We start from the raw sequence: 27,420 nt of genomic DNA on the forward strand, positions 1-27,420 counted from the left end.
GGAAATGATTTTAAAAAATCTCCACTTTCCTGCATGTTTGGTTGGCTAACTGTATCACAGAATATAATCAAAAAAAAATCTGTAAAAGGTGTTAGTAATCTACTTCCTGATTGGCTTCTGGATGTCCAGACCAGTACTTGTCAGACACCATGGTGTACCTGCTGGGCTGCCTGAAGAAGGAGAAGGAGAGGACGGCGGCTTTTCAGGCTTTGGGGCTGCTGGTCGTGGCCGTCAGGACAGAAATCCAGCCGTACCTCATGAAGATCCTGGAGATCATCAAGGCGGCCCTGCCTCCCAAGGACTTTGCACATAAGTCAGTCACTTGAAATGTTTTCGTTTGCTTTTTACTGAAATAGATTTAGTTGCTTTGGGGGATTCTCGGCCTCCCTAAGCTTAGATCTACCAGTAAAGATGGCAACCAACACCAGTTTCTGTTGTTTTTTCTGCCTTTTTGGTGTAAATTTCTATTTAGAGCTATTTTATTATCAGGGTTTCCACAGGTCATTATAAATCATTAAAATTCATCACATTATTATTATTTTTTTATAATTAAGGCCTTAATTGGCATTAGATTTAATTAAATGTCATTATAGTGGCATTTAAAATGCTTTATTTAAAAGAAAAACAAAACAAAAAACATTTATACAATTTCGCCAGATATATCCGCTATAACATGTTCACGACAGTAAAGATGATGGATTTTGCCGTGATATATATATATATAGATATATATATCTATATTCAATTCAGTTTATTTATATAGCGCCAAATTCACAACACATGTCATCTCAAGGCACTTTACAGTTCAACCAGATCATACAGTCAAATTGATACAAAGTTTTCTATCTAAGGAAAACCAGTTGATTGCATTGACTCATTGACTCAAATACAATCCCCCACACTAAGCATGCTTGTAGCGAAAGTGGAGAGGAAAAACTCCCTTTTAACAGGAAGAAACCTCCAGCAGAACCAGGCTCAGTGTGAGCGGCCATCTGCCGAGGCCGACTGGGGTTCTATGTGTGTGTTTGTGTGTATATATATAAAATTCCCATATAATCCCTGATTATGATGCAGACACTCACTTTAACACTCATTTTCAAAGGACATTTTCTAAACCAGCATATTTCACTGCTTAAAATGATAAGAGAGAGACTTTACAGTGAGTGGTTCTGCCTTCCTGTTATCTGCTGGAAATCCTGCTCTCATGTTGGCATCACTATCTATTTATGGTACGTTCGCTAATCAATAAATGCACTATAAGTTTAAATACATGCTTTTTTCGTCCTCAGTTATCTCCTATAAAAGAAAACAGAACTACATATGCTTATTAAACCAACAATGGACTTTTTTATTGAAAGGGCTGGTTTGTAAAACAGAGTTTGAAGCTGAAAAACTTTAGTAATGGTGATATCTTTTGGTGCAGGAGGCAGAAGACCATACAGGTGGACGCTACAGTGTTTACATGTATCAGCATGCTCTCCAGGGCCATGGGGCCCAGCATCCAGCCTGACATCAAGGAGCTTCTGGAGCCCATGTTGGCTGTGGGCCTCAGGTAGGAAACAGAGATGGGAAGTTATGTTTGGATTTAAGCCTATAGAACACAGTCCTATAAATCTCTGTGACGTTTGTTTCTCTGTTTTCGGTGGTTTAGTCCGGCACTTACCGCAGTGCTGTATGACCTGAGCCGTCAAATCCCACAGTTGAAGAAAGATATCCAGGATGGTTTGCTGAAGATGCTCTCCCTGGTGCTAATGCACAAGCCTCTGCGTCACCCTGGGATGCCCAAAGGTCTGGCTCACCAGCTGGCCTCCCCCAGCCTCACAAACATTCCTGAGGCCAGCGATGTGGGCAGCATCACCCTGGCCCTGCGCACGCTGGGAAGCTTTGAATTTGAAGGTAGGAAACTGCCTTTTTTTTTTTTTTTTTTCTTCTGTTTGCACCTTTTTTTTTTTTTTCATTTGTTCGGCAGTTCCAACACAACCTTAAAGGAAAAGTCCGGTCAGCAAGGAATAATCAACGGGTCTTTATTTATAACTAAAACTAATATGTTTTTCTGTGATTTAATGAATTTAGCATTAATCAGTTTAAAAATAAAAACAAAAATTTCCGTCACGATCACTGAGTCTGGGAGCGGCCATTTTTGCCCAAACATAGCAACACCTCCCTCCTGCCATCTTCCAGCAGTGACGTCACGGTGCGGTAAGCCTTGCGCCATTCTCCCCGCTTTACAAGCAAAATCAATCGGAGCTACTAGACACATCTGCATTTAACAAAAATTATTGAAGATTTCCAGAGGACTTCACCATTGAAATTCACCAGAGCTATAGTGAAACTGACAATGCCCACGGGCATGGCAGGTGGATGTCTTGATACATCGGGTAAAAGTGGGAAAAAACCTTTCCAAATCATGACCCTCCATGGTCGGGTTAATGCAGTCCTGCTCGTTGGATTGCCAACTTGAAGAGGAAGGATTTGCCTTCGAACTTCTGGCCAGAGAAAAAAACACGTAATATGTAGCCAACATTTTAAAGAAGACTGTTTTAAAGATGACTTGGATAATGGCGCGTTGTAACAAACACCAGATACAGCACTGGGACTTGATCAACAGCTGATACTAACCGCACTGTGAATCACAAACCAGTAGGTGGCAGTAGTGCTCTTTGGAAAACATGGACGCCTCCAGTAAATCACATTGAAATGAAAATGACTCTTAATTAAAAATGCTTATCATTTATTAAAAATATTAATAATTTAATATTTCAAGTACTATCAGAAGTTTGAATTCTGAATATGACCGAACTTTTCCTTTAAGGAATGTCAGAAACTATGCAGAATTAAAGTATTCTAGTTTTTATATATCTAGAGAATAGAAAATTTATATTTTCTATTTCATCATTTATTTAAAAAAATTCTGGAGTCAAGAAATTTATTTTTAAAATAAAAAACAATAAGAAGTTTGGATTATTGGAGGTGAAATTTTAATATTTAAATCTACCATAAACAAGGAAAGCTTATTCAGCTGAATTTTTCTCTGCCTGTTTGGGTCCAGGACACTCCCTGACCCAGTTTGTGCGCCACTGTGCCGATCACTTCCTGAACAGCGAGCACAAGGAGATCCGAATGGAAGCGGCGCGGACCTGCTCCCGACTCCTCACGCCTTCCATTCATCTGATCAGCGGCCATGTTGTCAGCCAGACCGCGGTGCAGGTGGTGGCAGACGTCCTGAGCAAGCTGCTGGTTGTTGGCATCACCGATCCAGGTGAGGAGAGACGGTTCTATTGCCAACATCTATAAGCCCATCATGGTTGACGCTGAAGATGAGAGAAGGGTGAAAATCCTGAATTATTTTTTGTTTTTCCTGCTGCAGATCCAGACATCCGATACTGCGTTCTTGCTTCTCTTGATGAGCGCTTTGACGCTCACCTCGCCCAGGCGGAGAATTTGCAGGCTCTGTTTGTTGCTCTGAACGATGAAGTGTTTGAAATCAGAGAGTTAGCGATCTGCACAATAGGACGCCTCAGCAGCATGAACCCTGCCTTCGTCATGCCCTTCCTTCGTAAGATGCTGATCCAGGTAGAGGCTTTGGTACCAATGATTCGCTGTTTAACTCCTAAAATCATAGAAAGGCAGTTAGCAGAAAACATTTAAGTTGTTTCTCTCTTTTTTTAAACTTGTTCAGAAATGTCAGGATTGAAATAGACCATTTTACTTAGTAAGCTGCTAAAAGAGTTTATAGGCATGCAATTTTTTTCTCATGTTTTTTGTCTTGGATCTGAACAAGTATGCATTTAAAATTCAGCAGGAAAAAAAAATTTTATATTTTCAGTCTACAGAAAAAAATAGAAATTCTAACCAAAACTAATTCCTAGAATAATCTTCTTTTTTTAATTAACATTTTTTTTGTTTATTATTTTCTTACATTCATCTCTCAAATGACTAAACAACAGCTCAGAATCTGGTCTCACAAAATAGAGATTCATCGATACAGGTCTTCATAGAGCCGGTATTGATTATTTTGACCCCAGTCAAGCCAAACCCTGATATGCACTTTCCATTTTAATGGGGCCAATTTTTCAGAAAAGTGTTTCCTTCTCTTTCACTTACACAATAAACAGGGTGCTAACAAATGGTACACAAGTCTTAATTTAAACAATAAGGAACATTTATTAATGCACCTCATCACTCTGAATTTAGCCTTAAAACAAATGTTTTTTTTTTATTTCTTTTTTTTTTTTCTATTCTTCACAATTTAATAAACTTTTGTATATTATGAAATAATTTTTGGAAAAACAGCAAAGTCTTAAATGTTAACCGTTAAAACCATCAATTTCTAATGTTTCAGCCTCCTTTTTTATGCTATGTCTAAAGAAAAATAGAAAAATAGATCAGGGTAGTTGTCATGACAACAAAATTGACCAGATATGTGAAGGCTTTGAATTGTCTCTGTGAAATGACATATATGTTTAGCATTCATTCATATGTGGGTCACAATGTGATATTATTCCTATGATAAAAAAGGGAACGAATACTAACATTTATAGAAAAAACTTGACAGACTTGATAATAATTCTGCTGTTTCATCATTAATCTAGCTGCAGTTTTATACAGCTGCCACTAGATGGCAGCAAAGGCTGTAATATAGCATATGAAGCATTTTTTTCCTAGTTATATTTTACACTTTTGTTAAAGAAAACACATATATGGGCGTGTTTTGGTGTTGCAGTCATTAGCGCACATGACCCATGGAGGCCTTAGTCCTCGAAGCGGCCGACCCGGGTTCGAATCCGACCTGTGGTCCTTTGCCGCATGTCTCTCCCCTTCTCTCATACCCCCTTTCCTTCAGTCTAAGGTCCAAAAAAGAGCCACTAGTGCTGTAAAAACTAAAAAAACAACAACAATTCTATTCAGAGAAACTGATACTTTATGAAAACTTTGGATGTTTTTGTTTTTCAGATTCTAACAGAGCTGGAACACAGTGGCGTCGGCAGGAACAAAGAACAGAGCGCTCGTATGCTTGGTCACCTGGTTTCCAACGCACCCCGCCTCATACGACCATATATGGAGCCCATTCTCAAAGTAAAATACTTTTTTCATATTACTTTCTAACTGTAACACTTGTCTTATGCTCTTGACTTAATTGCCTGTAAACAAGTGAAGACTGAAGACTATTTCCAAATAGCTTAGAACAATTAGGATATATATATTTATAGGTTCACAATTTATGCATTAATGTTCGGCTTGCAGGCTCTCATACTGAAGCTTAAAGATCCAGATCCTAACCCTGGAGTGGTGATCAGCGTCCTCGCAACAATCGGAGAGTTGGCTCAGGTAAGGCCGCTTCATTTTAAGACGGATTAAATCTGTACTGAGCGTGTTTTAGGTGGACTGAAAAACATAATTTGAATGTTTTATAGCTGTTTTATATAGTCAGATGTGGTATGAATATAAATTGCGCCCATGTTATCCCTATCTGTCTAGGTGTTTCAATCGCTCCAACACAGGAGTCTGGATAGGACAGTTAGGGGCCGCCAGGCCCCGCAGTGCAGACAGAGGGCAGGAGATGCTCAGGTGTACAGAGTTTACACAGCTGACCCAGTTCAGGAAGAGGCAGAGGTGCAAATGTTGAGGAATAGAGTGGCAAGAAGGAACAAAGGGAATGTAGGGAAAAGAAAAGAGAAGGCAATGATTTGATTCGTAATGATCATGATGGTAGCTCATCTTATGACTGTAGACTGACTTTGCTGCCCTGTTTCAGTTTTTTTAGTGAATAACTGATCAGATTCCTTAGTTTCAGGGATTCTTTTGACTGAATATTATTAATGTGATTTTTATTGGCTGTGACTGAGTAGGTGAGCGGTCTGGAGATGAGGAAGTGGATGGACGAGCTCTTCCCTATCATCATGGACATGCTGCAGGACTCCTCGTCATTGGCTAAGCGTCAGGTAAGGAGAACCGTTCCGGAAAATGAAATACATTTATTGAATTTAATATTTAATGATAAAGAATATGCTTTTACAAATAAAATAAACCCAGAGCCCGACGTTTCTTCTGTATTGGCAACATTCAGCAGCATCCACTCTCTGTTTATGACTTTCCTCCAGGTGGCGCTGTGGACACTGGGCCAGAAGGTAGCGAGTACAGGCTATGTGGTGGAGCCATACCGCAAATACCCTTCACTTCTAGAAGTGCTGCTCAACTTCCTGAAGACAGAGCAGAACCAGGGGATAAGGAGGGAGGTATGAATGAAGGCCTGCTGCTCTTTTCTGTATTTACCTCCATCCATCTTCTATCAGTTGTAGCCACCTTCTCTCTTCATGCTACTGCCCCAAACATGTTTATACTTTTAAGCTGGTGGAGAGTCCATCAAACTTTTATTTTGATCACATACTCTCCTGTAAGCAGGGGGGGATTTACCTTAAGGCAATACTAGGCAGTTGCCTAGGGCCCCAAGTTCCTGGGGGCCCCATTAATCTCTGTTTATATGTATGATTAATACAACTATTCTTTATTAGTGCTTTTGCTAAAATGCCATCAGAACCAGTGGTGGAGTTTTTTACTTTTTGTCCGTAAATCTTGCCCTTCTGAGGCTTTGTAAAGGCAAATATTGTGTTGTGCATGATCCAATATTGGGTCACAAACCTAAAAATATAACATACCAGTTTAATAATGGAAGCTGTTAGTCAGCTTTATATTTTTTTAATGTATAAAAACTATTTATATTCTGAGAATGTGTTTTTTTTAAGAGCAACTGTGCAAAATAACAAACATCTAGAAAAAGTAGGGCTGGGCGATATAGAAAAAAAGCTTATCGATAAAAAAAAAATGCATATTGATCGATATCAGTAATTATTGAAAAGATTTGAAACCATATTTTATGTGCAGCTCTGCCTGGACATTTTATGATATTGCTAAATGATTTCATTTTAATAAAGAACACAAACACAGACTTCCAATTAAATATTTATTTAACCAACTTTTTTAACAATAACAGAATTGTTTTAAAGAAAAATAACTTAAGAGACCTGAGTTATGTTATTGACTACTGACAAAGAATAAACTAAAGTGACCAGAAAAGTGATCAAAATAAATATAACAAATAAATTTTCCCGAAGATTCCTCGGAGGAGAGCCGCGTCGGGGCCTACACAGCTCGTACTCCTGCGGCTGTGAGCGGCTGAGATGATAAAAAAAAAAAAAAAAGTTGGTTGTGTTATCAGACTTGGTTTTCACTGGTTCCCTACACATTTTCCAGATGACTGTGGTTTGTTTTTTGTCCAACTTGCCATGACCGAAATACTGCCGGACCGGCGAAGTACAAAAACCCTTCTTTGAAATAATTTCCTCCACCTCTCCTTGCAGCGACATCTTCATGTGCTCTGTGTTGTGGTTTGAGAGGGCGGCGCTTGGTGACGGCGTGCCTGGGTCCGCCATTGTGAATGGTTGGGAGGAAGTAGAGATTAGCATAAACCTACATGCTAGGCTACAATGAGAAGGAAGGAAAACTGCGTTTCTTTATCGAACTTTTATCGAGCCTATTTTTTTCTATTGCGCCACACGTCTATCGATCGATATATATCGTTATTGAATTATCGCCCAGCCCTAAGAAAAAGTACACTATATTATTTTCTATGTGAATTCCAGATTCTTCTTTGTCTTTTCTAAAAAGTGTTTTAAATCAGTCCTACCTGTCTTTATCCATGCTGGGTCAGACATTTTAAAAAAAGGAGGCAGGCAGTCAGGGCAGCAGAATAAAGCGTTAGCCACGCTGCATGCAGTTAGCCAAGCCTTCTTGCTAAACCAGGTCCTGGAAAAGGACGTTTCTTGCACCATTTCTCTTTCTCTATTTCTCTCCAATGCCTCTCCAACCCCCACGACTCGGCCTGTCAATCACCCACCAAATATCTGGCAGGTGGCAGGTGGTGAGCAAATACACTTCCTGTCAAGCTCTCCTACACCTTTGTATTGTGGAGGAGCTACTGCGCTATACAACTTTTAACGAGAGTCCATGGGCTAAGATTTTTGCGCCCTAGGGTGGAAATACGTCACCAGTCCGACCAAAAATGGAATGACGCTTTACTAGTCATTAAAGATTTATCTTGCACATCTAAGAAATATATATTAACATACTTTGAAATATTTTAAATTTTAATTTGAAATTCAATTATTTAAAAAAATATATATTATGTCCTAATCAGGCTCATTGGGTGGGGTCGCACTCTGACGCCCTCTATTGGCCAACTGCCACTGATCAGAACAGTTATGATACATTTGCTGCACATGTTCTGAAAGGTCCAAACAGACAGCAGCAAACCATTTGAAAACAAACGGTGCGAAGAGCAGTGTTGCCAACGTAGAGCTTTTGTCGTTATATTTAGCGACTTTTCTGACTCCTCTAGCATTTTTATTAAAAAAAAAAAAAAGTGCCAAATCTAGTGACTTTTTTCTGCTACTGGAGACTTTGGAGAACATCTAAAAGCAGCCAACTCTGCTCTCCAGAGCAAGTAGATTGGTAACCCCGCCTCCTGCTCTCCTCTATCTTGTCTGCGGTCATGATTCATGCAGCTATTATTTCATCCAAATGAAAAATGGAGAACAGATAAGTAGATCATGGATTGTCTACAGTGAAAAGACGGACTGTGTTATTTACTATTGCTGTCGCATGAAAAGTCAGCATCAGAGTACGAAATATTGAGAGGAAAACAAAAAGAAAGGGGACAAAACGTAAAACAAATAATGTATGTCTATTCTATAAAAATGTCTGTATCTGTATAATGGGGTCTGTTTTATGTGTTGTTTTTTCAATTCAGAGGGCCCCATGCCTGTCTTTGCCTAGGGCCCCAAATTTGCTAAATCTGCCCCTGCCTGTAAGCTTTCAGTTTGGGATGAGAGACCTTAAAATTGGCCCCGGACATTAGTTTATTTAAGGGAAACAAAGTAACTGAGGTTGAATCCAAATGCAAAGCCCACGTTTTTAGATGTTTATTTACACGAGCGATGAAAAACCTTTGTTGTCGTCTCGGTCCAGCACCCATTTCACCCAGTGAAATATTTGTCAGTTTGTGGTTGTGACAAACTCACAGGGACCTGCGGTGAGGATCCCTTAACAAAGAAGCGTGTTTTTAACTGCTCTCTGCGTTCCAACAGGCCATCCGAGTCCTGGGTCTCCTCGGCGCTTTGGATCCCTACAAGCACAAAGTCAACATCGGCATGATCGACCAATCACGGGACGCCTCGGCTGTCAGCCTCTCCGAATCAAAGTCCAACCAGGACTCCGGTAGGTCTGAGCTCCGTTACCGATGCACGGAGGGGTTCCTCTCACCAAGAGCCACACTGTGGCCTAAATAAGGTTTTTATTTGCATTCCCAGAAATTTACAGCAGTATCAGATTTTCATTGCAAAGCTGGAAATATGATGAAAGCTCCTTTTAAACCTCAAATCAAACCATTTCGTTGCTATATTTACAGTCTGTCTGTCAGTCTGGTGGATATTTCTTCACCATCTGTGAAGAACGTCTTGGGCTACTTCTATTTGTCGCGACACAAAGGACGTGTTTGACCCAATTTCAGTGAGAGAAGAACTATAAGAAAATGCTTTTATTATAAATAGATAAGCTTATTGTTTTATTTTAAATATTCTTCCAATAAAAACTACATTTCTCACTGAATTATTATAGTCCCGTTGGCTTGTTAAACAATAGCTTTTTTTGACTAAAATGGAATGGCCTACTATTCAATTTAAATATTCTTTCTTTAAACTTTACAAAAGAGAAATAATGACTTACTGCTGAGAAAAAGAAAAAGTATTTAGCATCTTTTCACATTTTTCAGATGATCAACCTAATAGAAAGATTAGACAGAGTAAATACCAGCTAATGGTTTATATGGAAAAGTAGCTGATTGGACATTTTGTGTGTCATATTTAGAAGTACAGATTATGTTGACCAAAGTCGTCATCTATCTGTTTGGAAACTGTTGGAAAGCCATTTTTATAGCTTTGAGATTGCAGCGGACTAACACCAAGAACTACATCTATGATTCAGCAATAAGAACGGACAGAAATGGCCACTTTGTGATCATTACAAAATGATGATCAATGCTGGCCTGTAAACCAACAAATGTCTGTCTCCTACGTTGCAAACAAAAATCCATCCTGACACCCTTCAACAACAAAAGAGAGTGAAGGTTTGTGCTAACATGTGTCCGACCTTCCGCCCTAATCCCTAAATCCTTCACTATATAGAGCAGGGACCATATGCTGGACTTTATAGTGAACTCAGTTAACTGACGGTTCGAACAGATGATCACTACTTTTCACGTAACTGTCTCCCCGCTCAGTGCCTACGCTGCCATAGCAAATCCCATAATGCTTTGCGAGGAGAAATCTGGGATATATCTGCTCGTCCAGTGAATATGGATGATCATTACTTTTCAAGATGCATTGTGGGAAATTTAAGCCCCCTGGTTTTTCTTTCACGAGACGCATCACTAGATATGGCGTAACCAGTGTGGTGGTGAATCTGAATGCGGTATTTTAAGATGATCTTTAATAGGCATTCATGGTTAAAAATTCTCCATCATGGCTGAACTAAAGCAGTTCTTAGAAAAGTGCTGGTAGGGTTTAGTCCAGGCAGCGTTGGGTTGCCTGTTTGAGCTTTTCCGCTTTAACCCTTTATAGAGAACTCAGTGAACTACTTTGAAAATCAAAATTTAAAGCCAAAAGTGTTATTGGAATCCAGGACAAGACCTTATTACCTTTGCAAGATTAAAAAAATATGGATATTTTGATGGCAAAAATTAATGTCAGTGTGATAACAAGAAACACCAACTTGCACGAATATATTAAGAAAAATAACAAAAGTGCTTCTATAAGAAATTCATGAAAAACACTCTGAGAGTAAAAGAAACATATATTTTTTGGTACAACATAACCTTAGAGGCATTCATGCTGATACTGTCACTTTCATTTTTTTAGCTTTTTTTCCCCTCCCAACTTAATTTACAGTGGGTAATATATCATTCAGGAGCTCATCTAATTGGTCAAATGTCAAAATAAGATGTCCAGCCATGTAGCAGGATCTTTGCTGAATGGCTGCATATAGATATTGTGCTTCTAGACCTCACTGTGGGGCGGGGAGGATCCATTTGTAAGCCGTATGCAAGTGATGCAAGTGATCAAAAACGCTAACTTGCCCTATAAAGGGTTAATAAATGGAACCGTCTCATAAAAAAAGATGCTATCAATCTTTATGTGATGTGTTTTTTTTATTTTCATCTAAGCTCAGAACATTTTTAATATTCAGATATGGCTTAAGCGTTAGATCAGTTCGTCACTTTAACTGATACTTTTTCACCAAATCAAAGCATTTCTAATGGGTCCCTCTGGAAACCTGCTGAATCCAGATGTGCATTATAGATGTATGCATGTTATACTTTAGATCTAACTGCGTCCTGCAGAAAGTGACAGATGCAGTCATTGAATGCAAAGACGAGATAAAAATAGTTCTACTTATTCATCCTGTGTGCGGTTAAATCATCCCGGAGGAACACTTTTGATTAGATGACATCACAGAGAACAGCAGGACTCGAAATAAAAGAATGTGATTTCCATCCATCTGTTCTTTTAGAGATGAAGGACCAGACTGTGTGAAACAAATATCAAACCAGAGACACTGGTTTTTAGGGGTCCAACCAATGTGGGGGGTTCATCTCATAAATAACAGCTGAACTCTTCACATTGCTTCAGGAGGATTAGCTGCCTTCACTAACAGGATGACGTCTTAAACCATATCTTGAAAACTCACGATAATGACAGCTGAAAATGGTCCATCTGTCTCCGGTCATTTGAAACCGGGCCGCGGGCCTCCTCTTCTCAGATCCACTCATATGTCTCCAAGTATGACCTTGGACAGTATAGTAATGGCTTTCCCAGTTTGTTCTAGAACTAAATGGACTGTAACCAGAAAAGGAGGTAGTATATCTGTTGGCGGGTTTGTCGGGGTCGCCGTCTGGGGCACGGGCGTCTTGGATAGCACCGGCCTGCGTGCGAGAAGACACCGAGTATAAATGTTGCCTCACCTGATTTTAAATGACACTCCTCACATCAAAACGAAGCATTAGAGTCATAAAACTGATGAAATGCTGCCTTCTTACTGGGTCGCAGTGCTGTTTTATGTTCGTTGTTAAGGCGCTGGGACAATTCATTTTTCTTCTACAGCTGAAGGCTAAATTATTACACTGTTGCCTTACTGTTCCCAGTCTCCTTGGTGAGCTGTAAAGCTTGAGATATTTTAACATCACGGGCATCTGTTTGTCTTTACTGGTTTGAAATACTGAAAAGAAGAGCTACTGATTTTAGACTAAAGAGAGACGGTTGTGCTGTAGAATATAAGACTTGATTTCAAACATTTGCACTTTTAGCTTTAAAACTCTGAGACATAATATCTTAACAATGATATTCTGTTTTTCTGAAACAAAGTCGATTTTTGCTATAAATGTTTTGTAGCTTAAGTTAGAAATTAGCAAAAAAACGTTATCTAACGTCTCCTACAACCTGGAATTGTTGGAAAATCAGGAATTTCACCTTTTTTTTTTATGGCAGCTCTGTTGCTATTGTTGTGCAATGTGGAAGCACATCAAAAACTGAATTTATAATTTAAGTATTTTGATTAAAAATCATCAAAGATGAAAAACCAAGAACCTGATTATCACATTGGATCAATAAAAAATAGTTTTATGATCTATGTGTTGATTTACTGCTGACTTGACGCTGCCCTCGATCCTCACCATGGAGGCCGTGCAGCTCCACCTGACCAGCTATTCTGTTTTTGTGGCTCCAACTCCATTTTCTTGACATTCATGTAATAATACACTGTTCATAAAGTTGATCAACAGCCCTAATAAATATAAGCATTGAATAAAAAAGAAGAAAAATACCTGAACTCTGTTACCTCTGATAGATCCAAAGAAAATAAAAAGATGATCAGATAAGAGCAGGTGCATGAAACGACTGTTTTATTGTTCTATTGCAAACCTACAAGTACACTACTATAGCTGGATCATGGTTAAAGAAGCTAGCTGTTCAGAGTACGGTATGATGGCGTGATAATTTAAACTGTGAGTGCAAGGAATCAAAGTGGGACAGGGATACGTTCACAGCAGACGAGTATAATTGCAGATGATTGTACATAAAAGCGGGTTTAAGGTTTATTTTGGGGGGGAGCGTACAGAAGGTGTAGACTTGGTCTGGTACTCTACGTGTAGACCAACCCAACTTCTACTAATGCCTGGTTCTAGTCTAAAGACAGACATTTGGGATTATTGGGTCAGACATCTGCAGGTGTTGGTCCACTGGGTTTTACTAAAGGTCTGGTTATAGTCCCATAGCAGTGTGTCGCAGTGAGCTTGTCGCAGATATTTTTGATTTATGCCCAATTTTGAAGGGTGGTCTGCGCTATGTTATGCACCGTCACAACGCAAGAGGGACAATCAGGAACTAGCTGTGGGTCTAGATACGGCCGAGGCGGTGAGGAAGTGGAAAACGCTAGGGAAAAGTTTGTGTGAGGGTGAAAAAGAGCGGGGATCCAGGTGGAAAGAGGGTCCCAGCGTTCTCGCGCAACTCGCTCTTCTAGCTGAGGCGTTTTCCACAATGGCGGTCATACAGACAAAGCAAGCCGGTAAGTTACCAAACAGGAAATACGCAGAGTGTAGAGCGGATGTAGATTTAACTAATCAGAGGCCTCCTCTCTGCGGCACTGTCTGCGGTCCCCTACAATTTAGGAGAGTTGCACCAGAGTGTCTGCAGACGGAGCGGGCGCTATATCTGCATTCACTGCGACACACATGCAGACGATCTGGTTTCTGAGTATAAATCAGCCTTAAGTCTTGAGTCTACGAGGAAATCCTTACAGCTGTTCTCCTTTAGGGGTGTCCCACCACAGCTGTTTCATTTCTGATATTGCAGCTTTGAGTATCGACCGGTACTGACATTGCAATGATACGATCATACATACTTTAATTTCGAGGTAAAACAATTAATCAGATTAAATGTCATCAATTGATTATTGAAATAATCGTTGATTAATCATTAAAGCTACAGTGTGTAATAATTACAGGGATATACAGTCAGAAATGTAATATATTATACATAACTATGTTATTTATCATCATCTACGAGCTCAGCCTCTTAACCTTAATATTTGCGTTGCCTTAGAATTCTTTATTTATAATTACATAGGAGCGGGTCTCGCAGCCATGGAGGCAGACATCTTTGCGCTACGGCAGCGCAGAGCCAACAAACTAGCGATTACGAGATCGCCCGTTATGCGCGAAAGTAACTATGGCAAGTTGAGAGAGATGAACTGAGACGGTACTGAAATCTATACCCTACACAGACTAATGAAATACTATCTGTAAAATTATCTATGTAAACAAACCTCATCACTTGAGAAGGTAGGTGATGCGGACGTCGTGGAAGACAGTTTGTCCCTTAACGCTCGCCGTACTGTTGGGGGGGAGAAGCGGTGGGGGGGAGATGTTCATGTTGCTGCGGTCTGCAGTCTGGACGTTAGATGTCGCTGAAAATTACACACTGTAGCTTTAAATGGAGAATATAGCTTTTAAAACATGCTGTTAGCTGACAGAGAAACCCACTTATAGCAGGAATTGTATCAAAATTGTACAAAAATATATAAACATTTTCCATTTAAGATTAAAATAGAAATGTTTTTGTCTGTAATTATGCTCTATCCAGAACTCCTCAAGTGGAAAAGTTTTAATATCGTAAAAAATCTTCCTGAGGGAACCCCTCGGCTCACCGATCATTAATTGATTAATTGAAAAAATAATCAACAGATGAATTGATTTGGAAGATAATGTTTAGTTGCAGCCCTACTTTAATTACTTATTTAGCACTGTGGCGTACTAAAAGAAGCTTGATTAAGTGATTTTATTTCCAGCGGAGAACATAAATATACAACAATTGGTATGAAAACAACTGATCCATTTATTGTTAACTGTTGGGTCACAAAAACAGAAGGTTTTATTCTAGCATGCTAATATCAGAGATAAGACATTATTTTTGTTTGTGAGATTCTTTATATATATATATATTTTTCTGTCAGTATCACTAGAATGAACAGAGATTACATTTGATCTCCCCTCCAGCGGATTGCAGCACCAGTGAAATGCTGGTGAACATGGGCAACCTGCCCCTCGATGAGTTCTACCCCGCGGTGGCGATCGTCACCTTGATGCGGATCCTGAGGGACCCGTCGCTCTCCAACCACCACACAATGGTGGTCCAGGCCGTCACCTTCATATTCAAGTCTCTGGGCCTCAAGTGCGTCCAGTTCCTGCCGCAGGTCATGCCCACGTTCCTTAACGTCATCCGGGTTTGTGATGCCAGCATCCGAGAGGTGAGTGTGAGATCAGATGGTAACTGTTGGCTTTAAACCAATCAGGTGTAACAGTTTACTGCTTGTGCTCCTCCAGTTCCTCTTCCAGCAAATGGGAATGGTCGTCTCCTTTGTGAAGATTCACATCCGCCCATACATGGACGACATCTTCACCCTCATCAGAGTGAGTAATTTTGTCAACAGTTTTTTTTATTTCTCCCTCCGTTATGTAACCCTTCCCTTTTCCTGTCAGCCGGACAAACAGCTGTTGGCTATTAATTACATCCAGCTGTGCTTCCTACTGTCGTCATTAGCAGGATTTGAGTACATGTGGTGCTGAACCAACAAACACCATGGAAGAAGCTGAACTTTTGCATTTAGATGTTTAATCCAGCGTTCTATTCAGATTTAAACTCTCTTCTACTGATTCTGTCTCCTCCGTTTGTTTCCCTTCTCCGTTACCAACTAATTCAAGCGGTATCCATAGACGACTTGTGGTTTTCACCCCCATTATGTGATATAGAGCGGCTGCTAAAGCCATTGTTCCCTCACTTGTACAAATACACTTGTCTAGCACATAATCATAAAGGAAAATACGTCCCCCCGTATCAGAGTCTCAGTAACTCTGTAGGCGAAGCCTCCTCTGTGGAGGTAACTCCTTCTGATGGAAAGTAATTGGAGGAACTAAACCGCTGTGCTTTCTGTCCCAATTAGTTAATAAAGGGCAGGAGAAACAAAGAATCTATTCATTAATGCTGCAGTTCTGCCTCTGCATCCAGATGAGGGGGCTGCTATAGCGATTCAGGTTGTGCTGCCACAGGCAGGCCAGCTCTCGCAGCAGAAGCCCACCAGCTGATTGACACACCTCTAGGATTTCCAGCCTTCCAGTTTTAACAGACAATCCTTTTATTTTTAAATGTACAGTGTGCCTAGATTTTCAAACACAATATCATAAACAACCCAGAGACAAAGTATCAGTTCCACCTGACAGGAAACCGTCTCCTTTTCTTGCCATCTAATCTTCCTCTTTCCTCCTGGCATCTGGAAGCTTTGGGCTTCCAAAGAAAATTTTGTCCAGACTTTTCCCTCCTATTTGGATCATCAATGAAAGCACATTGTGACCCACTTTTGTGAAAGCCTTTGATTTTAATTTATTAATGATCAGATAATCAATAATTAAAAGTTTTTGTTACAGCCCTAACAGTGATATCCCTCCCACTGTTTTTATTTTCATTAAATTTTTATTATGTCCCAGGGGATCATGAATCAGTCCCACTACTTCATATTAGGGCTGTTTCACCGTTTGAGCAAACGGCATCTTGGATCCAGATAGAACTGGGAGTTATGACTTTGAAATCACAATATTTTATGGTTCAATCATGATAACAATAAAAAGTTAATAAGTAACTGTATAGCTGTGACTGCAGGCCACAGCAATCATAGCTCTAAAAAACTATATACAAATTAAAAATAAACTTCTTTGGGACACAAATGCATAAAGAAACGTGATTTTCACACCAGAGAAAAATTTTGGTTCCAGTGTCATTTTTGACTCGATGTAGTATTTGTTTTTTTTTTTATCGAATTTTACACAAAACACGCAAAATAAAAATCAGCCATAATACAGTACAATGTACAGTTTTTTTCTTCCCCACTTCCCCCGAACAAAAAGAATAATGGTGGCCTGTGTAAATGTGATATATGTATAAATACACAAAAATTCAGAAAAAAAGGATGTTACCACCAAGATGGTGGTTACATGACAAAAAATAAAAGCAAAACAAAATTACATTTCTAATTTTTTACATGTGGGTACAAAATACTGCATTAAATAAAATTAAAAACAAAAATTAAAACAATAGATAAAATATCAATGGCAAAAAAAAAAAAAAATATATATATATATATATAAATAATTTAAGCCAGCTTAGGAAGAACCTGTTTGTAAAAAGAAGCGCTACCACAGGTCATTTATCCCTTCTACCACCAGACTCCACAATGGGACACTACAATAGCAAAATGCACAATATATAATGTGCAATTACTATCTGATAGCCTGTGCAATAACCCTTTTCTCTATATCTGACAACCAGTGCAATAACTATATATATATAGCCATCTATATAAATACCCATGTAAATAACCTGTGCAATAACTTTTTGTAATGATCCTGCTATTAAAAAAATCAAAAAGGAAAAAAAACAAAACTTCAACTGTCATATATGGACGCACTGTATATACCCCATGCACCTTTTTCTTCCTTTGGCACCTTCTTTTCTTTTTCACTTTTTGAGCTGGTGTAACAAGTACATTTCTCCACTGTGAGATCAATAAAGTCAATCAATCAAGGAATTTTATGACAGGGTAAAATATGAATATAATCAAAAAAGGGCTGCCATACCTTTAAAGACCTGCTTATAGACCCCCTAAGGTAATTTTCTCAAACCCACTGAAAGGAAGAACATCTCTGACCCAAGTCTCATACAGCAGAGGGGATGGGGAGTTTCAACCCGATAGTATTCTGCGTCTCGCCAGTAACGTAATAAAAGCTACAAAATCTTTCTTTAAACTTGGGTAACAGCACTGTGTCAGGAGTCAATCCAAATAAGGCAAGCAACGGATCCAAATGGAAAGTTAATTAAAATGTATTGATAAGTTTGTGAAAATATGAATCCAATACTGTTGAAGAGATGGGCATGTCCAAACCGTGTACTAAACTGGCAGGAGTCTGATGACACCGGTCACAATCAGAAGTCACATTTGGGAAAGTCTGAGTTTAATCCAGTGAGTACGATGAAAGATCTTACATTGTATTAACCCACGCCTTGCACAGAGTAAGTAACTATGTACCTGACCCGGGATTTTAACCGTTGATAAAGAGGAGTCACGGAAATATTTAATTCTTACATATAAAAAAGATTATAAAACTATTTCAATACCAAACTTATTTGGCTTGCATGGAAATTGAGAACATTTTTTTCTTTAATATAACTTCAAACCTGTAAGTAACAAAAGAAGTTACTTTTCAGGAGGTCAAATTTGGATGAAAGTTGATGGGAAGAGGTAAACATGTTATCAATGTAAAGATTACTGAATGACTTTATGCCAAGAATTGCCCAGAGATTGGTTAAAGATGGGAGTGTAGCTTGATCGTAGCTTGAAATGGCGTCTAAATTGGTACCAGGTTTTGAGCGTAATTGTATTGCTGTTATAAAAGTCTTTGCCTGACAGTGGCTTAGGTGCATATATTGGAGTTGACAGGGTACAGATGACACATTAAGATGCCTCAAATGCTACCAGGCCTGGTGAGCACCCATGCTTCTTGCCTGTAACCAGTGACGAAAAATAAGAATATTGCTTACCTAATGATAAAAAACATGAAGTTTGGTATGGCAATACCACCTGTACTTTTAGGGCTCTGAAGATGCACCTTGTGGATACTGGGTGTTTTGTCACTCCAAATAACCCCAGAGACAATCCCATCCAGTTTGCGAAAAAAAGGAGACAGGAATAAAAAAAGGAAATACACTTAAAGAAGAAAGAGAACTTTGGAAGGAAGTTGGTTCTGACAATGTTAACAGTCCTGCTATGACAAATGAAGCAGTAACCACCTGTCTAAATCATGGCGGACCTTCTCCAAAAGGGGAGTAAAATTAAATTAACTTAACTCCTAAATACTTAAAACGGTCTGAGACTAGTTTAGATGGAAAAGCAGTGAGAGGGTGTTGATGAGCAGCACAATTCAGAGGAAAAAGATCACTTTTGCAAAGACTTAGCTTATAGCCACACATGCTACCAAATTGGTGTAGCATGGATAAAAGAGCGGGAACTGAAACGTCTGGTTTGGAAACGTAAAGAAGCACGTCGTCTGCATAAAGACTGACTCTCTGCTCAGGGTCGTTTCTCAAGACCTCGATCTAGTAGTTCAGCTTCAGCACATTTCTTTGTCACGCATCGTCATTACCAGGAAGGAGATTTCCATCTTGTCAGTGAGGCTTTAAAATCTGCCTATTAAACTCTGGACTATTTATTTGTGTATTTTTTGCAAAACCAGATATGCTGCACATGAATGTTTTTGAATCAATACCAACTGTTGTTTATTGCTGTGCAGGAGTACTGGACACCAAACAACCCCATGCAGAACACCATCATCCTCCTCATTGAGCAGATCGTGGTGGCGCTGGGTGGGGAGTTCAAGCTCTACCTGCCTCAGCTCATCCCACATATGCTGCGTGTCTTCATGCACGATAACAGCACCGGGCGCAGCGTCACCATCAAGGTAAGAGACCCTTCTTTTCCTGGTATGCATCTGGTATTGACCTCCTACTTTGATCTTGCTCCCTGCAAACAGGCTGGTTTGAATCGATTAAACCGCTTAAAGAGACTGAGAGATTATGGAAATGAACAAATATATTCTTTTTTTTTTTTAAGTGCTCCACGGCCCTCAGAATACAAAAGAAATTAATTCATTTAGTTTTGATTTGTGCTTTTGACTCTTTCAAACGCTGGTGTTATAAAAGAGCCTTTTGTTTTCTTGCTCCATTATGTGGACCGTGGGCAGTCTTTTTCTCATTTTATACAACCAGAGGTTTAATCAGATTATGTCTCCAGCTTTGGCTTCTGATTAAACAGCAATGAAACAATGTAATACTGCTTAGATACGCATGGTGACTGATAAATAAAAACATCCTGTTAGTTTCCATGTTTGTTTCCATCACCATCTGTGAATCCCCTGGTTTACAATGCTTCTTTTTGATCTGCATCTTTTACTTTCTATTATTTATTACGTGTTTGACGTCTGCTGCCAGTGCAACCTCTATGAGTTATATGCAATAAAACCTTCATGTTTCTGTACTTATTATAAAGCATTAAAAAAAGTGTCAGTTGATAGAAATACATCTGTTGCTGCAGTCAGAGCCTTAAAACACAAATAATAGTTACAAAAATTGAGCTTATCGATCATATCTTCTAATGTATCTAATTAATCCATGCTGCTTTGAAAAATTATGTTTTGGGAATTTTTTTTTTTTTTTCCATCCTGAAAATAGAGAATATGAGGACCCTGTCCTCCTGCTACTGTAAGAAATTGTTCTAATTTTGTCAATTTTGGTAACTTTTATTTCTACTTCCAATCCAGTCTGGTGGGATTCAGTAGAACGAAAAGGTTTAATTGTCGCCTCTTACTGGAAACCAGCTCATTGAATCTGAGCTTCAATTTGCTGCTCATCAGGAGAAAACATGGGGCCACTGTAGGGGTGTGGAAAAAATAGTTTTGGCAATATATCGTGATTTTTGGCTGGCTGATATAATATTGATCTTTCTGTTCCTAGTACCGATAAAAAACAAAACAAAAACATGTTTACCTAAAACTAAGGGAAAATGGGCTATCTATGTACCACCACTCTGGCAGATTGTGCTGTGGAGCCCCTTTGCTGTGCGGCGCTGCACCGTATCTGTAGTTGAGGCAGTCCCAGTGGAAGGCGTGGACTCAAACCCCAAACCTCATGGAAACCAAAATAACTGAACGATCAATTTCATCTGAGGAACATATACAGAGGTTGCTTTTATATCTTTTTATGCTTTTTATCTATACATTTAATTTTTATAGCAAAAAAATTATCACAATGTACGATGATATCGCAATATAGTGATAATATCATATCGTAAACAAAGTATTGTGACACAGATCGCAACTGTTGGGTTAAAAAATGTAGGTTTGTAAAAGAAGGAGGGGAGAAAAAGCCAAACCCAACACTCCAACACTCTCTCTCCCACTACCCTCCTTGCAATGCCTTATTTATTAACAGAACATAACACATGGTTACAAAAGAGAGTATTGTTCTGACAGGACAGTTGATCAGGTCATAAGACAGGATGCTCTCCTCTGACTGAATCACAAGGCAGAGTGGTCTCTTGACTGAATCATGAGACATAGTGAAGCATCTCATTTCTACAATGTTTATAAGCACACACAATTTTATAATAATTATTGAATAAACCTAACAGCAACCCCATGCCATTACTCACCCATAGGCAACAGTGGAGAGAAACAACTTGGATTCAACAGATAGAAGCCTTAAAGTCGCAGGGAAATAATATTTAAATGTCAAATCATTCTGGCTTAAACATGTATATAAATGAATTCTTTATCAGACCATATTGTCCCAAAATTTAGAAAATTTTTCTATTCGGAATAAAAAAAAAAAATCCTGTCTTAAAATCTATGTTTTTTTTCCTTTATCTTATACAGGCCAGTTAGTTAAACGTCAGCTTGTACACCTAAATTCGGCCAATCATTTATCAACGGTCATCTGTCAGATTTTTTCGGTCATAGCATCTTGATTCATATGTCGCAGGTAATATACCCAACGGTTTAAATAAGGATAATTTCCTTTACCGTTGAGTTCCGTCCCAGTGTTCACAGGGATGGACATCTGTGTCTTCAGCAGGCGTAGAGCTAACAGAACTGGCAGCGTTGTGAGGCAAGGGCTCAAACATGTACGGCTGTAAGCCTTCTACACCAAACCAAGCTTCTGCCGCCCTGGCGTCCTCTTCCACAACATCTTCGTCCCCGCTTTCCTCCTCTACATAAAAAATGTATGATGGAGGAGACTCATCAACGACCTCCGACAGAAAACTCTCCTCCTCTTGCATGTTTCCGCTGTCCATAGCGTTCCTTGACAGTGTCGTTTCTAAGTCACCAATTTAGTGCTACTTGGTCCCAATGGAATTTCCCATTGGGAACCTACTAGCACTAAGCTGCTAACTGGTTAGCAAGATGCTTCATAGAATCGGGCCACAACCAATCTTGCTTGCAATCCTTCCGCCACAACAATCCCGCCCCCTTGATAATCAACCATCAAATTTACTTTATTCACTGTAGAGTCGTGCACCACTCTGGAGAATTCGGAAATGAAACGGTTGGAACAGTAATTTCCCTACGACTTAAAAAACAACCAGGCAGGTTACGAGCAGGTGTCGTCATTTTTTGATGGGAGAGGAATATAGCATTTTTTAGTATGAAACAAAAGCTGAGAGAACATAAAGTTAATGAGAAAAATAGGAGCAAATTTTTAATATAACCTCAGCCACTTTTTTATTATTCTATTAAATGCCTCACTTTAAATGTTAACAGGTAGTCTGTGTCATAATGTGACTAAGGGGAATACTCAAAGATTAAATATGTACTCTATACTAACCTCTGAAAATATATAGTAGTGATATTTGAGAAGGAATGAAGTTCAGGACCCTGTATTTATTAGTGGAACATGAAAACTGCATGTGCAGACAGCGCAGCGCGGCCTGCTGCTTACTATAAATCACACAATTAAGGCACAGCATCTGGATCATACGTCAGATTTTATTCATTAAATTCATTTTGCTTGTATTGCCAGGACAAAATTTTTTGTTTTTTTTAACACTACCCTTGTTACTTTCCACCAAGAGCTCAACCAGCAGCTGTCTTCACTGGGGTGCTGTTTTAGGGTTGCAGTTCCCACCGGTATCCATAGAGAACTCCAGGTTTCATTTTTTCACTTATAATATGTCGGTTCAAAGACAACATAAATCTGTAAGTAGCACACTCTTCGGTTTCAGCAGCTCTCGCCAGCACTTGTCAGGTCTTTCTCTCTGGTGCTAAATCTTGGTTTTCTGCAGAGAGTCATAAGTAGTGTAATCATCTACTTCTCTCGCCTTTGATGCTTTCCTGTCTTGGTCCTTACAGTGTTAGAAAACGAAGCCTCTCCAACTGGGCCGTCTGTAAACTGCTTGTGGGTCTGAGGCGTAATCTTCAGGGTAGACTGGACTGAATAGCGAGGAGAAGAAAAACATCCTTCCATCATTTTCTGACAGTGTTCGGCTGAGCATCCTCCACTCTACCCCACACACAGATACATGCAGAAAGACCTCAGCTTCCTGCTGTCTCGCCATCTGAACTTTAGACATGAGTTAGTGGTGAAGTGGTCATGGTACGTGTTGGGATTGTCTGTCCAGAACACCGCGTATCATCCTAGCCTCTTTAAACCCCACCCCCCCAATAAGTCTGCATTCCTCCACACAAAACCATTTTACAGTTAACATGCCCCAGACTGCCTTCAGCTTCTACAGCCTACTGTAGTGAAAACTGGGTGAATGGGAACTAAATCAATTATTTCCTCACATAGTGTGCTGGTTACTTCACTATACTATGGATAAGTAACTGGTTAACTTGTACAAATATGTGATCAACTAATTAACGTGAGGCATGCCCCTCTCTTTGGTTTGTTGTTGATTCTTCACAAATACTACAATTTAATATTTTTATGAACCCTGAAACGTGACAAAAGGTTGAAAAGTTCAAGGAGGGCGAATACTTCTCCAAGGCGCTGTACATAAAAGCACCCCAAAAAAACGCTAATATTTGCCATAAAATTCGGCTGGCCAATGTTTCAGTTTATCTCTTGTAAAAACAACCTTTTAGGGAACATCTTGTCCGGAAGGTCGTGGAATCTGCTTTGTAGAGACTTCAGTGTGGGAATCTCATCAATTGTCGAGTCTTGCCATAGATTTAATTTAGAATCAGTCTAGTGAAGAGTTTGACTTGACTACAAACACATGGATATGCTTTGATGAGACCTAACTACTGCAGCTCCCTCTGCATGTTTAGATTGGTTGTGTGTAGAGCTGGGTGACATACACATTCATTCTTATCACGATGGTGATAATGATCAAAATGATGATTTCTTTGGTAACTACAGTAGTAGCCATTCAAAATTTCCCCCCTTTCCTTGATAGGCCCTTGGCTGGTCCCCTACAAAGCCTTTTTAAACATCAGTTTTTGTACTAAAATATTCTTTCTGTCATGATTTGTGGACATGCAGATCTAAAGAGAAGTGCCGAGTGCCTTTTCATGGTCACACCCTAGTTGTAAGTTGGTGGGGATTTTGCTAGGAGTTGCAGGGATGAGCGCTGCCATTCGGCTAGCGTTTGACTTTGAGGGGCCATTTTGAATGGCTGCTACTGTAAGTGCCTCTGACTACTTACCACAGTCATCATAGCCCCAACATCACTAATGATATCTTCAGGAATATCTACATTGAAATTTGTCTTCTTGAGGAAAGTAAACATCTCAAAGCGACAACATTTAATCACATCTGTCAATGTCCCAATGGAAAAAAATTAAGCAAAATTGTAAACGTGAAAATTCAAATTAAATGCTCAGATAATAGATCAAAATATTTATCATGGTTGGAAACTCCTCACGATAACAATAAAGATACGATAAATGCTAGTTTTGTGGCTGGAAGGGAAACCTATAGCTCGGTCCAGCTCTGGATTTCACTTCTTCCTTCTTCCTCATCTCCTCCATTAACCACTTTCTTCTTCCTGCAAGAAAAAGCATGACGCTGCCATCACCATATTTTATTGTGGGGATGGTCTGTTTAGGATCGTGGTTCATTACTTGTTCTTTTTGAAAATGTTTTAACCATTCTCTAAATCGATTTTCCTTCTGCTTAACAATTATGTTCTTCTTTTTGTCAGGCTATGACTAGTAAGCCCAATAAAATGTAGTGTTGTTGCACCTTATAAAAGCCAAAATGTTCAATGACATAAATGTTTCATTTCATTTCCTTTATGTGTGGGAAGTATTTCATCTCTGCCATCATCCTGATAAGATGACACAAATCAGATTTTGTGTTTTTTTATTTTTAGATAAAAACAGAAAACCAAACCATTTTTTAAAAAGTCATGTTAACCCCATGACACCTGAATTTAAATACATATATATATTTTGCCTTTAACTAGTTGCCAAATTGAGAATACTACTTTAAATGCTGAACGAAAAATAAATAGAAATTGTGAGCTATTCACCATGAGACATATGCAGTACCTTTTCCTACTCATTTTAAAAGTAAATCTTTTTATTCCATTTCCAAAGAGTTCAACTCCTCCAATCAGTGGAAGACAAAATAATTTCAAGAAAGCTTATTTTATTTTTCTCAAATTAATTTTCTCTTGATTTTTTTTTCTTCTGTTTTTTATTTTCTTGCGCTTCATTCAAGTCTTGTGTGAATTTCACTTTTAAATCATTTTTCAGTTTGAATCATTTTTTTGTTTTTTGGTAGGAAAAGAAAAATTTTTTTTGACAAACTTAATGACTCTATGAAATTTTGCTCCATAAATCGCAAGTTGACCATCAGAATAAAAAAAACAAAAACGTTCATTTTCTGTTTCAAAAAGTTTTCACTTCCGTTTTAAATTTTTCAGCTTCCGAATGCAATATTTTTGTTTCTTTTTGTTAAAGATTGTGAGCTATTCCTCACAAAGACGAACGCAGTACCTTTTCCTACACAGCCAAGGAAAAAAAATGAATATGCTGTTGTACGTATGACAGGCCCCTTGGTGGCGCTGTGACAGAATTACACCCAAACTGCTGACAAAAATCACCAGGCATGCGCAGGCGGCATATGTGAGGTAAACAGGGACCTGAAGCTATGACGTGATGTAAAAAAAAAACTAGCGTTAAACCAACATTATCTGATTTAGCCTCGACCTAAATTACCTTTGTGGCTACAACTGATTGTCTCCGTGTGGGCGGGGCCTAAGGTTAATTGTTAGTTTGTAACAATAGCTATAAAAGTCACAGATAATGTAAACCTTTAAGAACCAGCCCTGCCAAGAGCTAGCTAAAGGTTCTAAGGTCCACACCGATTCTATAATAACTCGATCTTCGCTCTTTACAATGTTCAAACAGTTTGATGCATATTTGTAATAGTAGGCATTAGGGGTTAAAGTTTTGTGTATTTCTCTTCCAGCTGCTGAATGCCATCCAGCTGTTTGGGGCGAACCTGGATGACTACCTCCACTTGTTGCTGCCACCAATCGTGAAGCTCTTTGATGCCTCGGATGTGCCGCTCCAAGCTCGCAAGTCAGTACCTCACATGCTGGTCGACTTGGCTTTTAGCCAGGACCTAACTGCAAATATTAGAACCTCAGTTACCCCGCAGGAACGCAGTGGTAGAAGTTTACATCGTTGTACATGAAGACGGCAAAAAAAACTGTAATCTGCTACTTGAAAAGAAAGCTTGTTTGGAATTTAGTTATGTTTACAGGTGGAAAAAAGCAGAAGTAAAGAACTTTTAAAATCCCCAGTGTTTAATTTTCTGGTGAATAATAACTTTGAAGTGAGAGAGAAAATGTTGCTGAGCTAAGAGGTCTTCAGAAGGAACATCGGAGCAGTCTATGGTGATGCATAGAGATTTAAAGATGTGTGTTTTTTTCTCTATAAGGTAAAAATGAATTGTTATCCAATCAGAAAGGGACGCCGTAAGTTGAACCTTTATGGGATGAAGAGGGAGTCAGTCGTTTGGACAGAAGAGCTTAAAATGGAAATATTTAGATAGAACAGATGAAGTGGTTGGTGTAAACCAATCACAGCCTTCTAGGGAAACAAAGTCCTATGACTTGTGAAGCATAGAAGTGAAGGTGTTATGGCTTGGGGATGCTGTTCAGCTTCTTTGTTGTATTAAAGCAGGAGTATCAAATCTCCAGCCTAAAGTCTTTTCATTTTTTCTGAGAGTTAAGAATGTAAAGCGCTGGATGTGGGTCACTGTCTGAATGTTTTCACATGTGTCTGTTATTTTATGTTAAGGATTATATTTATTTTATGTTCTCTGTTTCCTGTGCGGATCAGGGTCGCCTTGGAAACACTCGACCGGCTGACGGAGTCCCTGGACTTTACCGACTACGCCTCACGCATTATCCACCCGATCGTTCGCACGCTTGACAGCACGCCTGAGCTACGTTCCACGGCCATGGACACGCTGTCCTCGCTGGTGTTCCAGCTGGGAAAGAAGGTAGCCACATTAGTCCCCTAGCTATAATGGAGGTGACCTTCCTGGCTCATACCAACACTCAGTCTATATTGCTTCCTGCCAGACTGCTTATGTCACCGACGGCTTCCCAACTCGTTGGGGGGGTTGATGTTTATTGGAGTTGGTGAGGTCACATTTAGCCTCCCGAGCCTTTTAGTTCTTATTGTGTTAAGCCGCC

General features: G+C 39.3%; 1 protein-coding gene across 1 annotated transcript in view; it reads left to right on the forward strand.

The window, feature by feature from the left end:
* Positions 1-27,420, forward strand: part of mtor (mechanistic target of rapamycin kinase) — a 133,936-nt gene that overhangs the window by 12,636 nt on the left and 93,880 nt on the right. The window contains exons 9-23 of the mRNA XM_038289914.1: positions 130-313; positions 1,424-1,552; positions 1,652-1,896; positions 3,050-3,259; positions 3,368-3,573; positions 4,954-5,076; positions 5,245-5,328; positions 5,850-5,942; positions 6,102-6,236; positions 9,144-9,273; positions 15,161-15,411; positions 15,488-15,574; positions 19,502-19,669; positions 26,184-26,296; positions 27,062-27,224. Coding sequence (XP_038145842.1) covers positions 130-313; positions 1,424-1,552; positions 1,652-1,896; positions 3,050-3,259; positions 3,368-3,573; positions 4,954-5,076; positions 5,245-5,328; positions 5,850-5,942; positions 6,102-6,236; positions 9,144-9,273; positions 15,161-15,411; positions 15,488-15,574; positions 19,502-19,669; positions 26,184-26,296; positions 27,062-27,224 — 2,321 coding nt within the window. The remainder of the gene's footprint in view (positions 1-129; positions 314-1,423; positions 1,553-1,651; positions 1,897-3,049; positions 3,260-3,367; positions 3,574-4,953; positions 5,077-5,244; positions 5,329-5,849; positions 5,943-6,101; positions 6,237-9,143; positions 9,274-15,160; positions 15,412-15,487; positions 15,575-19,501; positions 19,670-26,183; positions 26,297-27,061; positions 27,225-27,420) is intronic.

The sequence above is a fragment of the Cyprinodon tularosa genome, unplaced genomic scaffold, assembly GCF_016077235.1.
Source record: "Cyprinodon tularosa strain WSP-4 unplaced genomic scaffold, ASM1607723v1 ctg273, whole genome shotgun sequence".
NCBI classification, from domain to species: Eukaryota; Metazoa; Chordata; class Actinopteri; order Cyprinodontiformes; family Cyprinodontidae; genus Cyprinodon; species Cyprinodon tularosa.